This window comes from Bidens hawaiensis, unplaced genomic scaffold (genome assembly GCF_021521415.1).
Source record: "Bidens hawaiensis isolate Kalapana, Puna unplaced genomic scaffold, B.hawaiensis_p1.1 tig00032198_1, whole genome shotgun sequence".
NCBI lineage: Eukaryota > Viridiplantae > Streptophyta > Magnoliopsida > Asterales > Asteraceae > Bidens > Bidens hawaiensis.
Genome location: NW_027505242.1, coordinates 84,071 through 100,505, shown reverse-complemented (window position 1 = coordinate 100,505; position 16,435 = coordinate 84,071). Strand labels below are relative to the sequence as shown.

The 16,435-nt window shown below is 35.1% G+C and overlaps 1 protein-coding gene across 1 annotated transcript; it reads right to left on the bottom strand.

The window, feature by feature from the left end:
• Positions 1–10,358: 10,358 nt before the first annotated feature.
• Positions 10,359–15,856, bottom strand: LOC143611766 (ATP-dependent Clp protease ATP-binding subunit CLPT1, chloroplastic-like). The gene is made up of 6 exons (XM_077085917.1): positions 15,548–15,856; positions 13,711–13,746; positions 12,996–13,105; positions 12,115–12,294; positions 11,146–11,273; positions 10,359–10,577 (listed from the first exon to the last, which is right to left on the bottom strand). The coding sequence occupies exons 1-6, from the start codon at positions 15,745–15,747 to the stop codon at positions 10,536–10,538; spliced, it is 696 nt and encodes a 231-aa protein (XP_076942032.1). The 5' UTR covers positions 15,748–15,856; the 3' UTR covers positions 10,359–10,535.
• Positions 15,857–16,435: the final 579 nt, after the last annotated feature.

The window sequence follows — 16,435 nt, the reverse complement described above, 5'->3', positions numbered from 1 at the left end:
CGCAATCGGAGACCCCTATCCGTTGTAACGCATCTAAAATGTGTTGGGCTCACAAACCGTCCCGCCCACACAAAGTCCCTTTAGGGAAAGATTTAATGCACCCAAGCACACTATCAACGTCCACGACAAAGGGAGACTCAGAAAACAAGGAAGCAGGCATAATCGGAGGTGTCATGATGGGATGCTTAGACAACAAAGCGTTCAAAGTATCCTTACTGAAAGGTGCAACCCCTGAAGAGCATAATACCTTGACCGCAGTAGTGAAATGCCCGTCCGTAACTTTCCGCAAACATTGTTTAACATTGGCGCCCAACCCGGCGTTGTCAGACTCGGGGACAAACGCATTACCACCCGGGGCATCTCCTAGGGGTTGGTCAAAAAGCGATATAAGGAGCTCAAAGAAACCGTCACGGTCAGCCCAAACGGATAGCGACCGTTGAATAATTCGGCATTGCTCAGACTTTCTATTGCCAGACCTGCGTTGCTGACGATTAGAAGGTCTGGAAACTCGTAATGTGCAACGTGGTAACAACAAAAGTTTCACCCATGCCTCAACAGACTCTGGCATAGCCGCCACCTTACCCAGAGCACCCACTAAGGCTTGGGAAAAAGCCATACGACAATTATGAGGAATGTTTTTAACAGTCGTAATAGGAAGAGTAAAGACACGCTCAAGGAGAGCTACATCCACCTCCACCCTTCCCACCGCGACAACTTCCCTCCCAACATGTGGCTTCACAATCCCCACTATATATTCCTCCACATCTCCCGTGACACACTTGTACCAGACCCGACCCATCATCATGATGGCACCCCCGACGGAGAGCATGTGACTCCATACACGCTCCACACATCCACCTACGCGAGACCTTTAAAGCCTCACCAACCGAAATAAACAAATCCAAATCCGTCGAGATCGCCTCCCGTAAGGTCTCTTTCTTATCATCCAATGACAAATGAAGCCGCTTAATATGTGCGGCCAATCGAACCCCCTTGGACCCCGGTAATCCATCCGGGCAACAGTGGAAGCCTCTAAACGGACACGGCCAAACAACCTCCTTATTAACCCTGGTCATGCCACCATCGCCCAACAGAACACCCCGGTAGCCACGTACCACACCAAGAAAAATAATAATGAAACAAAACTCGAGTTGAGTTTGAGGAATGAACACCCGAACGAAAGAGGAAAGAGGAGAGCAACCACCCGTTGCCCTCCCCTCCTCAAAACACCGAAAACAAAGATTACTTCATTGAGACATTTTGTCGAACACCTGGCGGGCAAACTATTTTCTTCAAAATTTTAGTTGATGATGATTCCTTTTTTAATGTACAAAGTGGAAATACGGAATTGAAAGAATTAAAGAGTATGATCAGGTGTAATTTGAAAAGGAGCTTACTAATTGGAAAAAGATTATTCTATAAATATATTTTTTTGACGAATAATTTACTTGGTGAATTTGAATCTTTCAATGAGTATGATCAGGAAGTTATTGGGCGGTGAATCTTCAAAACAGGCGGCAGGAGGCAAAAATGGGAATGACAGATGATTTTGAAACAGGCGGCAGGAGGCAAAAATGTGATTGATTAAGTGGACACATCTCATCTTCAACTTTTACCCCGTTAAGGGCTTGACAGAGACGCCCTTAGCGCCTCTTGTTGGCGAACACGCTCACTACGCATATCCCTATAACAAAATGTATGTAGAAGCATTTCATTTTGTATGCCGAATTAATAATTTGCTTTTATGTTTGTTGTAAAGTTTGACATGATATGTGTTAAATGTTAATATTTATTTTTGGTTGCATTGTTAGTGTTGCTATTACAGTATTAGTATTACTTATTTATTTACTATCTTAAGGCTTATTGTTTGTAATAGTGGTTTAACTCAGGGACATAGAAGCACAAAGTAAAAGGCACGAATCATATCATTCATGTAATTAAACACCTTCATGCTAGTGGACTACTTGATGGGATCAATTGACCAATGGTTAATATAAAAACATATACAATAGTATATATCTATAACATTCTTATGAAACGTAGTATTTGTATGATTGTATTTGTATCTAATGCTTATGTAAATGAATATAAACATATGCAAGTTTAGTATTGTGAATTTCCCACTATAATGTGGCTTACGTTTTTCTTGTTGTTTGACTTCTTACGTCTTGTAAGTTGTCCATTTTTTCTTTTACAATATTATTAGCCTTAAAAAAATAAATAAATACAAACTTAAAGGTATTCGATATTTATTTTCGTTTAAAAAGTTTCGTACTTCAGAAAAATATATATAATCTTGTCTCTTGTGTAGTGTCTTAGTCAATTAACAACTAGATTGTAAATAAAGAAAAGCATTTATTTTCAATCCCACCACTAAGGTATACTAACACGTTATTACTTGTTAAGAAGAAAGTTAAAAATTGTAAAGAGAAATTACTATTTTCGTCCCAATGCATGGTTTATCACTAAGTTCACACATTGGGCTAACCCTTAAGGTCACTACTTATGCGACAATGAATTTTGCTATCTTACGATAGTTAGAGTTATTGTGGTATATCAGTAAAACATAAAGAGTAACAAATATAAATGAAATTATAACCTATATTTATGTCACTATTGCATAAATGGAATGGAAACTTTGCATCCCACCAAATGATTTGATCTTGTAAAATGAACATTGCTTGTATTCCCAACCTTTCACAAGGATATACTCGTCAGTTTTGTAAGGTTGAATACAGTCATAAGCTATTTGTTCGATGAAGATATCAAATTTTAATATAAAGAGATCTGATACAAAAATAGAATAAAAGGGTGATATGATAAACCAAAGAACCTACATTGGATCAAGATACATGAATCACGATCAACGACAAAGTCAAGAGTTTTATTGGATTAACTAAACTGATGATCTTCTTAGGTGTAATATATTGACTTCTAGTTTCGAATGTACACTTATGTATTGTGTAATATGTTATGAATACTCCTAATACATGTGTAAACTATGAATACAAACTTTATATAGAAAAATGATATAATTTGATTTGGATGTGTCTAGTAATTTAACATTCTCATTGTATTTTGCTGTAGTTTTATATTATTTTGAACAAGTTAAAAGTAGTTATATATTAGTAGTAAATAAGTAGAAGGCTTGCATTTGAAACAAGCCACAAGTGGTTGAAAAAGGTGAAAGGAGGCGTAGGCAATGGGATTTTGTAAGATCTCAATTAAATTGAATTAATCGACAAGAAGAAGCTTCAAACCACTCTTGGAGACTCAAATTTGCCTCCTTTTCTTGATTTCACAACTATGAATCCACTTAAAAATCTTTTTTTTATTAAGAAAAAATACAAAAATTTGGTAAGACACGTCTATATATATTTTTAAGTTTTTCTTTAAAAAAGTTGTCTTTTTTTAAACAAATTTAGTCTTATTTTTTTATATATTAGCTACTTTGACTAGCAAAAGTAAAAGCAACATTCTAAATAAGAAATGACTAAAATTGCTATTTTGACCTATGTTTTTTTAGGATTCATAGCTTTTAGTCTAAAAAAAATATTTTGACATTTCAATCCCTGACGTTTGAATTTTGTAACCACTCCCCTAACACCAACTCTTGTAAGTTTTTCTATTGGGGTTATTGAAGTCAATTTACACATAATGATATTAATTAAACGGTGTTACTAATTTACATAAATAGTTCTTATGTGTAGAATGACTTAAATAATTCTAAACTTAACTCTAAAAATTAGTAAAGATAGCGTGAGAGGTTGAAATAGTTACAAAATTCAAACAATCAAATAGTTGAAATGTCAAAGATTCATTTTTAGGCTGAAATAGTTAAATGTTTACTTCTATTTTGTAAAATCCGTCGATTTCCACTGGCCGGTATTAACACACCTTCTTGACCCACTGATTCCGCACCTATTCATCGATTTAGATTTTTTAAAAGCTTCAATTTTTATTACTTATGGTTGTTGCTACTAAACTATAACTATCTATACTATATATAATACACCAAACAAAGCTAAATTAAGACACTCATTTTTAAGCAATTTATAATTTTTATTGCTTAAGGTACATCTTACATCTTACACAGCATCCAAGACAATGATAAACTTGTCCATTGAAAAATATGTCTTACAATAGTTACAACATTGCCCTTCAACTTTACTCAACTTTTGTAAATTTAAGAAAAATAATTACTACTTTGAACATTTATCTTTACCCATATATTCCTTTTAATTTTAAATGTAAATAACTTCCCACCAACGATTTGCCAACGGCCATAATTTTTTCATACGTTAATATTTTTTATAAAAAATTGCACCATAAAAATGAGTATTTTATTGTCTTTGGGTATGATATTGCTATAACTTTTTGTTAGTGCATAGAAATTTGACACTGTGGATATGTTATCATGGCATATGTTTTGGATCAGTTATCCTTAGCGTGTGTTCCAGATCCCGTCAGGGTCAAGGATCCACAGTACTTATTATTTACTAACGGTTGTTCTCATGTGTAATCTAATATTTAGCAGGTATAACGATTAGAAGACTCAGTCTATCTACTAACTTGTAGTCAAGAAGATATTTACGTATCTGGATCAATTATCCTTCTGAAGAGTTCCAGAGCTATGTCAGGATCATGGATCCTCGGTATTTGGTGCTATTAACGGTTATTTCTTATATGAAGGCTGATATTTATCAAGTGTAACGGCTCCAAGACCTGGTCTACCCCCTATTTCGCAGCCTGAGTGATGGAGCACGTGGTCAAAGTGGCTGTTACATTTACATTGAAGATAAAGGCGGATTTTTAGGAAAATTAGTTAATATATTATTAATAACTCCATTGAGTTATTATCTATTATATATAATTGAGATTATGATCAGTTATAGGACACATGGTAAACACACACTAGAGCAGAACTTATAATTCTCTCTACACACAAGCAATTCGTTGTAATATCGATCACAATCTCCAAACACTTGTAACCACCTTTTATTATCAATATAATCGACGGTGATAGTTTTCACCGTCCGAGGGTTTTTTGTGCCGGGGATCACGATAATCACATATTTATCGACCAAAGGTTACCTTGTTGATCCTTGACCGAAAAGATTCGACCAACGATACTTAGTTAATCCTTGATCGAGGAGATTCGACCAAGAGATTACCTTGATAAGTTTTGACCGAAGTAAGACTATCTTGGTTAAGGGCTTTTTCCCTCGTGATCAAATCACTGTGTTCACCCTGATTACGATTACTCATTCGATATTATCGAGTTAGCACCTTACCTCACATTTACGAATTTGGATACATTATCCTTGAGTGATTTTTATCCAAAACACTTTTCAAATAAAAAAATTAACATATTACGTATGGGTGTTCACAATTCGGTTTTTAAGGGTTTTCCAAGTAATATCGTGAGCCAAACCGTTGGTTCGATTTGTTGTTATTGAGAACCGAAACTAAACCTTTGAAACTTTAAACTGAATCGTTACCAATGGTTTGATTACACGCATTGAGCTTCAATAATAAGTCGACCTTCCGGTCCGGTTTTATATGACCAATTTTTGTATAAACCGTAAACCAAACGTTTGCTATGATTTAAACATTCCGAAACCGGCTGACCAAAGGTGATGATTGGTTCAAACGTTGTTCGTTAATTGTTGCATGATTACTATGATTTTCGTTACCAGCCGCATCGCGCGGACACTTGTTTAGTAGATTATTAAGAGAGACTTTTTTTGGTACAATAACTCTTTGAAATAATGGATTTCAAATATTCATTATAATCTAACCAAAAAGTTTATAAAAATGTAATGGAAATTCATAGTTTAAAATGATATCCAATTGTGTCCACCACTCCACCAATGGTTGCACACAAATAACATCCATGACGTGTCTCATGTTATGCCCATATTTACTCATGATATAGGAATTATGTCATCATCCCATTACCATCGTTTCATTATCATAGAAGATAATATCCTTCATTTTCTAGAATAATCTATATGACATAATTAGTCAAACCAATGTTATGTAATGTGATGATTAGCTTTTAAAAATTTGATCACATAACTATCAAACATTTCTTTTTTTTGTGTCTCAGTTTTATTTATAAACTTTAGTATTTTATTTGACTTTTGCCATATAAGTTTCAAATATATATTTTTCGAATTTTCAACTTTTGTTTCACATATTTTATTTTTTGACACATCAACTTTGATAATGGAACTTATGTCACAAAACTTTTACCATAACAAATCGAACCGATACCAACCAACTTCTGGCCACAACGCACGGTAGCTTTCAAACATTCTATGCATTTAACCCACTCCGTCATGACGCACGGTAGCTTTCATTTTCTTTATATAAATTGTTACAGGTTGGTATATTGAATTATGTATTAATTGATTTGGTACACATTATAGTCTTTAAATTATTGTGTGTTTACTTGAGAAAGATATTATCACCAATGTCAAAAAGCAAAATGCACGTCTGTATCATGGATCGTACAAATGTAACAAACAAATAGAAAACAACGAAACCGAAAACATAACATGCCGAGGAAAAAGGCTTTTTCATGTGTTTACACTGTTTTCCGTCCCATTATAGAACTAAAATACCAAATTGATGACTAGGTTGCATTATAACTTGGGTGTTCTCATCATAGAACCAAAGATCTTGAGTTAAAACATTTACCCGTGTTGTTAAGAAAACCTAGCATTGATAATGTATCACATGAGTCATGTGAATTGATACATTATTGTTTATATACTAACAAAACAACTCAACAAAGAGAAATGAAAGGAAAGGAGAAAAAAAGCACGGTGATTAATATTATTTACTCGGTCGATGGGACAAGCTATGCCCGTTGTTGAATTATAGAGTTTTTATTGTTAATTTAGTTATTTAACTTATTTTCATAATAATTGTTTTGTCATTGATTATAGATCATGTTATCTATCCAAGTATTGAAATTTTTAAGAATACTTTTGAATTGTCAACGAGTTTTGTTATTTAAATTTCGTCCAAAAGATATATTAATAATCAAACGATAAAACTCTTGTCACCTCACATTATCTCTCCTTAAATTTCTAAGCAAATATTTAAAAGTTGTATAAAGTGATGTGATAACCAATTTCCATCTTCATCATGATCATTGAAAAAGAAAAAAAGCATTACATGCTTACTTGTAATCTTTCATGTTTGGAAATTTTGACATTGTGTCCTTAACTTTGTAAATAATAATAATAATAATAATAATAATAATAATAGAATGAAGAAAAGGGTCAAATGAGCACGCACAAACGTGGATATATGAGCATTTATGTCTTCAAATTTTGGTGGGTAGCATTTAACTCAATTAGTAGAAGATGACATGGAGGTTGACCAAGATGTGGTTAACATTGGTTTGGTCCCATGTTTAGGTAAACAAATGTGTCAAAAGATATTTGATACGTGTAAGGTTTCTTTCATAGGAATAGACATTGTACCTAAACATATAACTTTGGTATATGAATGACACTTGTGTCAAATAATTTGGATCCAAGGTTGCACAAATGAGAGTTTTGTGTTAACGTATATGTATATGAGTTCGAATATGAAAGAATTGAAAAGCAAAAGTATATACCGAAATGGGTATAAGGTTATAAAGTCTTAAACGAGCCGGAATTTCGGCTAGAAAGGAAGCCCCCGTAAACTTTCTTACGGATCCTCTTGAAGGAAGATCTACATTACGACCGGCCGATATTCTTGTTTTCGGGTGGGTAGGGGGGAAACACGCCTGTGTCGACCTCACAGGAGTGTCCCCTCTTGTTGGGCTTAGAGACAATGGGTTTCTAGCAGGCCAGACAGCATTGAAGGCGGCATCGGACAAGGTTGCTAAACACGAGAATGCTTGTTTGGAGAACCAACACGTGTTTATCCGCTTCGCCTTTGACACATTTGGGTTCTTAGCTCCGGATGCCGTGGACCTTTTGAATAGAGTTCAGAAGGTCGTGCATAGTAACTTATCGGCCCATAAGAACGGAAACTTTGTTTTTAATAGGATTGGTTTTGCTATCCAAAAAGGGGTTGCGGCGCAGCTTGTTGCCCGTTTACCTGCCACTTCATTGTAAATCGTTTTACTTATTTTTATTTAGTAAAAGTTCAAATATGACAAGGTATTAGGTGATTTCCAACTTAATTATCGAAGCCAACATTGTTTACTTGTATCAAAACCGAATATGTTAAATACACTATAAATGATATTAGAAAAATTATGCTAAATAATGTTTTGAACATGTTGAAGCTGTTAGAAACTTGGAATTAAAATATTTGAAATTAATCAAATTGTTAGCATTCGATATTTTGAGATCGAGTTTCAGGTGACAAAAAGTGGTGGCGACGTAAAGCTGTATATTTATCTAATCTCATTGGTCAGACTTGTGATTCCTTAGTAAGAGGTTCTCGTGGTTGCTAAAAAATAAAGATCTTTGATATTTGTGGGGAAACCTACGAATTCTAATAGTAATAGTTAATGAATACGGGGTACCTGACGGAGACATGTATGAGGCTAAAAATACCCAAACGCAATTAGTTAACATCACGTAATTATGGTATGATATATCTTCTTTTCAATTAGTAAGGGTATGTTTAGGATTTCTTATTTTACCTCCTAATAACTAACTTATTAACTTTTCTCTCTCACATAAAACGCAATCACAAGCAACTTACTAATTTCCAAAAAGTTAATAAGTTATAAATCATTGAAAATAAGCAATTTCAAACACCCCTAAATTTTTGTCAAAAATTAATTTCTTAAAGTTAAATGTTATAGCCCCCACTAGTCCAACTGACAACTTTACATAATTTGAATGTGTGTAGTGCGATTAGTTTAAGATTAGGAAGGTGAGGCATGAGGAAAGCAAGAGACAATGCATCATTAGTTGGTCACTGTGATGGTCGGCTCAAGGGGTGTGTTCAGACACTCCCTTAAAAAAGATATGGTCCCAAACACTCAACACATAATTCTAGCTAACGATAACTTCAAGCCCACCTTGTACACGTGCAAACTTATGGATCTTAACACTTTACAGTCAACAATTAATTGATACTTAACTATAACACTTTATAAAGTTGATACGTCATTACGCCTGATAACTATAACTAGAGGTCCACAAACCGGTTTAAAAATCAACACCGGTTTGGATTGAAACCGGTTCGGATTGGTCAACAAAAGTCAAAACCGGATTATGATCGGTTCGGTTCGAGTTGAAACCTTTTGCTTGACTAGTTACGATTCGTTTCGGTTCGGGTTTTGACCTCTTTTTGACCGGTTTTGGCCGGTTTCGGTTCGGTTAACCGTTTGGAACCGGTTTTGGTGGCGAAAATTACAAACCGGTTTCAATCGCTTCCAAACCGGTTTTTACATAATCAGTTTCAAACCGGTTCTGTTTTCGGGTCAGTTCGGTTAACCGGTTTATTTGCCACCTCTTAACTATAACTAAATATTGCATAATGCCCGGCCACGGTGACAATGGGCTTTAACTAACTCGTCCTTTAACAAGCTCAGTCTTGTTTTAACACTTTTAACTTTTAAATAAATAAAAGAAAAAATTGAAAAAAAAGTATGATTGGTTCAGTAAGAGCCGTCTTCGAGAATTGTGAATTTTGGGCCAAAGGCAAAAAAAAAATTGGGCTTAAATTAGTTGAGTAATTGTGTTTAAACATTAAGATACATTTTTTTCCAAATAAATATATATAATTTTAAAAAAAATAAAAATTCGGTCCTATCAGGATGTTGGCCCGGACCAGTTGACAACCCAGCCCTGCCTCAGAGCCGGCCTTGGTTAGCGCTTCCCAGTTTGGCGCCCCCTCTTCAATTTTCGTTGCGCGGTATAGTAGGGCGTTAAAGTCTTACATGAACAGAGGAGTTAGTCCACAAAAAGCCTGTTGACCGACCCAACCAGACTCTAAGGTGGGTACACTAGCCTAGTGCATGTGGCACTTGATGAATGTAAATTGACCACCACTTGGGTTAAACAGTACAGAATAAGTGGCTCAACTGTTCCAATTTAAAGGTGAATGTGACTTATTCAGATCTAATTAAAATCACTTATTTGACTCGTATGCGTTTCATCAGAATGCACTCTAAAAATGGTCAACCAACATAATTGCAAACCAAACACACAATGGTGGTCCAGACCGGTTGACCCAAGAGCCGGCCGAATGTCTTTTACCATCATCATTCAAGTTTGAAATAATGTAGTAACAAACTTCAATCATTAAATTGATAAAAAAAAAAAAAGATAGCTTTTATTCTAACCAAATGAATGATGATCCTTTTTTACTTCTTTTTTTTATGGTTTTACATTACAAATTACAAACTAATAAAATTGCACCAAGAAAAGACATACCTATCATGTTCAGGATCATTGGGCCTCTTGTATAGGACTTGCAGATTTTGGGCTCTTAAAGTATTACAGATTTAACTTCGATCCACCTTGTAATTTGTAAATGGATGAAGCGGGAACATTGTATAAGGTTCTTTAAACTCCCTTCTTGAAGCTCAAAATGATTTCCTTGTCCATCTGAATATATAATAATAATAATAATAATAATAATAATAATAATAATAATAATATATGATTAAATATTTTAACAAGCAATTTGCCAATTTGTATAACTACATCCAGGGATGTGCAAGAAACCGAAAAAAACCAAAACAACCGAAAAATCAAAACCGAAATAACCGAACCAAAACAAAAATCGACGGTTTGGTTTTATGTTTTTTTAAAAACCGAACTGACGGATCGATTTTGGTTTTGCATGTAATAATAACCAAAAAATCCTAACCGGATCGAATTCTTGATTTTTTATTTTTTATGTTTTATTTAAAGTAGATTATAATAATTTAATAAATATGTAACTCAAATATTTTTGGTCAAATGTATAATAGTCTATTAGTTAACAATTTCGGACTAAAATTTTCAAGCTCAAATGGCAAAAAAACGAAAAAACGAACTAAAATGAAAACGAAAACCGGAAAACCAAAACCGAATCGTTTCAAAAAAATCCAAAAAACGTAGTTTTGGTTTTCGGTTTGGTTTTAACCCAAAACTGCACCACGCACACCCCTAACTACATCTATAAACTTACAGTTTTCGCAAGCTCTTTAGCTTTATCATCATCAAAACCAAGCATTGCCATTAATTTATGACCTGCTGATTCCTTCTGTGCCCAAATTCCTAGAAGCAAATGAGATGTCGTCACTTCTCCGTCTTCTCCTATAAATAGTGCAAACAAGAAATCACACTTTTAGTAACTAGAAATCCGGAGGCACTCATTCAAAAACAAATTGTATTGGTAACTTTGTTGGAGATTTATTGGGCCCCTCAGTAGTTTTTAAAATTCGTTTAAAAGACGTAAAATAAAAGCATTCTAAATTATAATTCCATCGATTGAGGATTACTTGTTTACTGTTGTGTTTTGTGACTGAAATATTGGGAAACTTTGTGAATGTAACAATTTGCATCTTTTGGTCAAGACATATGAGCTTAGAACCTTTGACACTCCAAACGTATATTATGATTAAAATCTTTATTATTGGTCAAGAGATATGAGCTTAAAGTCGTGTCATGATCCGGACAATTTTCTACAAATTAATGTAACTTGACCCATTCCGAGCCAATATATTCTAACCCGTCTAAACCTGACCCATTTTTGCCCTCAATGGAGGCAAACAGAGGCGGGACCCCAGGAATTTTTTTTGGGGATCGGTTTTAAAAATTCATGGGGCCGGTGTCAAATTTCTTGGGGTGCGGTCGGATTGTCGGAATTTTAATGCAGACACTAAAAAAAATTCAAGGGGTGCGGACGACCCCCATGCTAAAGCATTGGGTCCGCCTCTGGAGGCAAATCCTATATTCGCCACTAGACGGAAGGCCTATTTCTCACAAGTGAGTTAAAATTATATATTGCTTATTTGCACCTACACATTCCATCAATACATGTGTGTGTGTATTATGATTTGTACATAATGCATACTAAATATAAAGTACTGCAAGAAAAACGGCACGTGAGAGTAATTATTAAGAATACTATTTACAAGGATACGAAAGTGATTACCTGACTTTAGTTTCTCATTGATTGCCCAATCAATGGCCTTCTGAGCTGCGTTAGTCAAAGGGGGACGCTCAGGGCTAAAAACATACATGTCTGATTTTCCAAGTAATTTTACAGTTTCTTCTCTCACTTTGAAAAGTGTTACACCACTTTCTCTTAATAACTTTGCAGCCAAACTAGTTCCTGCAAATTGAGTATAAATCAAAAGATGGTTAAAGAAAAACACAAAATTCCTAATTGTTGCAGCAATAACATAAACCCAAGTCTACAAAATGGCGTGGCAACAAAGAGTCAAAGACACGTGTAACCAATAAACGCAGCAATTTGAATAAAAGATTTCAAACAAACACTGAGCTGTATCTATTATAAAGATTAAATGTAACTATAGCCATTCTTTTTCTCTGATGTGTGGGTTCATGATGAAAGATTATTATAGAAAACACACAGCTTTCTAAGTATAATATCATTTACGTGCCAGCTAAAACTTGCATATTTGTATATTTGTATGTCAAAAACGACAACTTCTGTCTCCACTTTCCAGGACATTAAAAGGCTTAATCTTTAGGCACAATTCATATGAAGTTTAACCATCTGTTACCTTAATAGTGTCTTTTTGGACAATAAAACTAATAAGTATAATACATCAAACTATCAAAGTATTTGATTTTGATGACAAAATAATTCAAGATTACTTCTCAAGGTCAATGAGTCAAACCTATTAAAACCACTATGCTAATGTCAATTCTCATAGCTATTGGCTTGCTAGCTTAATATGATTCAGATTATTAAGTGACAGGTTGATCAACTAGCTGATTACACAGAAGCATTATAACAAGTTACAATTCATGAACGAGGCTAATAATTAGAGAAATTAGCTGACTAACCCTCAACCAACATGCCCATCAACAGGGCCTCAGTCCCAGTGTTCATATACTTCAACTTCCTAGCTTCCAATTCACCCATGGCAAACGACTTTATGAATCTAAATGATCGTCTTCACACACTCGCAAAATGATCATCGATTTTGTCAAAAAAAATTATACAGAAATGGCAATTGCATAAGTAGGCCTGTAAACGAACAGAACGTTCAGTAAACATTTGTGAACCGTTCGGCAGGAAGTTCGTTCATTTACGTTCATGAACGCTCGTTTATGTTTGTCCGTTAATGTTCGTTTAACCCATTTAGCTATATAACTTTATAGTTTTTTTAAAATTAATTAACATGTTAAGTAAATAAGAACCCATGTCTATTTCCCGCTTCCATGCTAAAAAGGTAAAAACCCTAATTGCCCTTTCGGATACTTCTAAATAACTAACTTAGATATATTATGTACTTTTAAACAATTAATCTAGATGTGTCTGTTAGACATTACTGAATACTCAATGTTTTATATTTGTCCCTTTGTGTTCATTTAGGTCTGTTCATTTGTGTATGTTTACGTTTGTTCATTTATGTTCATAAACTGCTCTTTTAGAATGTTAACAAACAAACATAAACAAGAAAATCCATATGTTTAACTGTTTGTGTTAGTTTGCAGGCCTAGCCTTAAGTACTGACTAAATACAGAACAACAACAACAGAGTAAAGTAAGAAATTACTTGGCTTTAGTTTCAGGAGTTCCCTTCTCAGGTGTCCTGCAAAATCCCAACCAAATTGCACAATTAACGTCGTTAATTTATAGTAAGCAGAATTAGAGGTGCAAATACCTATTAACTGTTTTTTTGGAATATTGATTACCAACCGTAGCCGGTTATTAGTCAAAATATCAAAACCGATTGTTGCCAAAAAATAGTTAACGGTTCCTAACCGGTTTTTGAGTGAAAAATCTCTCACCTGTGTAATCGGTTTGGTCTGGTTTGGTTATTAACCTGTTTAGCAGATTGAAAAAAATTGAAATTAATCTTATTAACACTAACCACATTAGCCTATGTTCCGTTAGTAACCGATTTCTTGTATACGCTCATTAAGCGGTTACAGTTTGGTTGCCAATAACCGGTTAGAGTTTCTAACCTGCTTCTGAGTGGAAATTCCCTCACCTATGTAACCAGTTTGGTTCATTTATTAACCGATAACAACCTATTGAAATTAGCCTTAATAACACTTACCACATCAGCCTATACCGGTTGTGTTTCGGTTACCAATAACCGATTACAGTTCCTAACATTCTTTCGAGTGAAAAAATCCCTCACATTTGTAGCCGGCTCGGTTCGATTATTAGATTAACCGATAATAACCTATTTTAACATGTTTCAGTTCAGTTGCCAGAATGTCAGCAACTGGTTACGGTTCCTAACCTGCTTTCGAGTAGAAAATCCCTCACCTTTGTAACCGGTTCGGTTCAGTTTTTATCCTCTTAACCAATAATAACTATTGAAATTAACTTTAAAAACACTAACATTATTAACCTATGCTCCGTTGGTAACCGAATTCTCCTATACCAGTTATTAACCTATTACAGTTTGGTTGCCAATAACCAGTTACAGTTCCTAACCTGCTTTTAAGTGGAAAACCCCTCACCAATGTAACCAGTTCGGTTATTATCCTCTTAACAGAAAATAAACTATTAATTTAACCTTAATAACACTAACACTAGTAACCGGTTTCTCCTATACCGGTTATTAACCAGTTACGTTTCAATTGCCAATAACTGGTTACATTTCCTAACCTCCCTCACATGTGTAACCGAAGTTTTTTAACCGATAATAACCAAATGAAATCAACCTTACTAACACTAACACTATTAACCTATGTTCCATTAGTAACCAATTCCTCCTATATCAGTTATTAACCAGTTACATTTTCAGTTGCCAATAACCGGTTACATTTCCTAACCTTCTTTTAAGTGAAAAATCCCTCGCCTGTGTAACCAATTCCATTTGATTGATATCCTCTCAACCAATAATAGCCTACTGAAATTGACCTTATAAACACAAACCGCATTAACCTATATTCCGTTAGTAACCGATTTCTCTTATACTAGTTATTAACCTATGTTCCGTTAGTAACCGATTTCTCCTATACCAGTTATTAAATTATGTTCCGTTAGTAACCGATTTCTCTTATACTAGTTATTAACCAATGTTCCGTTAGTAACCGATTTCTCCTATACCAGTTATTAAATTATGTTCCGTTAGTAACCGATTTCTCTTATACTAGTTATTAACCTATGTTCCGTTAGTAATCGATTTCTCCTATACCAGTTATCAACTTATGTTCCGTTATTAACCAGTTACATTTCCTAACCTCCCTCACCTGTGTACCCGAACTTAATTAACCGATAATAACCTAATGAAATCAACCTTACTAACACTAACACTGTTAACCTACGTTCCGTTAGTAATCGCTTTCTCCTACACCGGTTAATCAATAACAATTTCCACCTCAAAATGAAATAAAATCCACATAATAACATAACACAACGAATTGTAGACTTACGGAGCTGCAGGAGTAGACGCAACCGCCGCGAAGATGTACGGAAGCCTAACGGAAGTTTGACGCCGGTGTGACGGCTGAATTGAGAGATGAAATCCGGTGAAAGAAGTGGTGGTGATAATGGACGGACGGAACGATGAATTGTTACGGCAGGCGGACGATGACGGTGAGATTGAGAGTACTGATAGAGATTGAGCAGCCATTGATGGATGGATGAGTGAAGAAGAAGAAACCCTAAGCAACCGATTATTGTTTAATCTTCTCGTTTGAGACGTTACTGCATTTTTTTATAAAAAAGAACGATATTATTATTTATTGTTATTATGACGTGAGATAATGGTGTTATTCTGTTTTACCATTTTTAGGTTGTTACTGACAGTTAAATCATATCAGATCAACTCAAATGATGTCTAATTTGGATGATTGGTTTTTTTGTTTTTTGTTTTTTCGGAATGACCAACTCCGTACGTGGCACCTTGGCTAAAGGTAGCTCTAGCCGGCCACTAGTCCGGACGGACGGAGCCCTTAGCGACCCACCTATTGAAGGATTCCTCGGATAAAACCCGACCCCCACGCCCGCCAAAGGCACGACAGCGAGGAGCCGGTAATACCAGGTGAGATCAGGACTCGAACCCTGGCAAGTCAGGATCATCCCTCATATCTCCAATATATGATTTAGTTTCATCGTGTGTTACTTCAAAAAGTTATGCTCTTGTGGTAACATAACGATTGTCAAATGTCAGCTGACGATATAGTTTCTCAGGGGCACATCCAAGCCGAACTCTGAGACTAGTGTGAGGCCCGTTAAAATGACATAGTCTGGTCAGAGTAAAACAACGGAACTCTCCAAGTTTAGAGAGAGTTATGGCCTAACCAGGGCCGTCTCGTGGG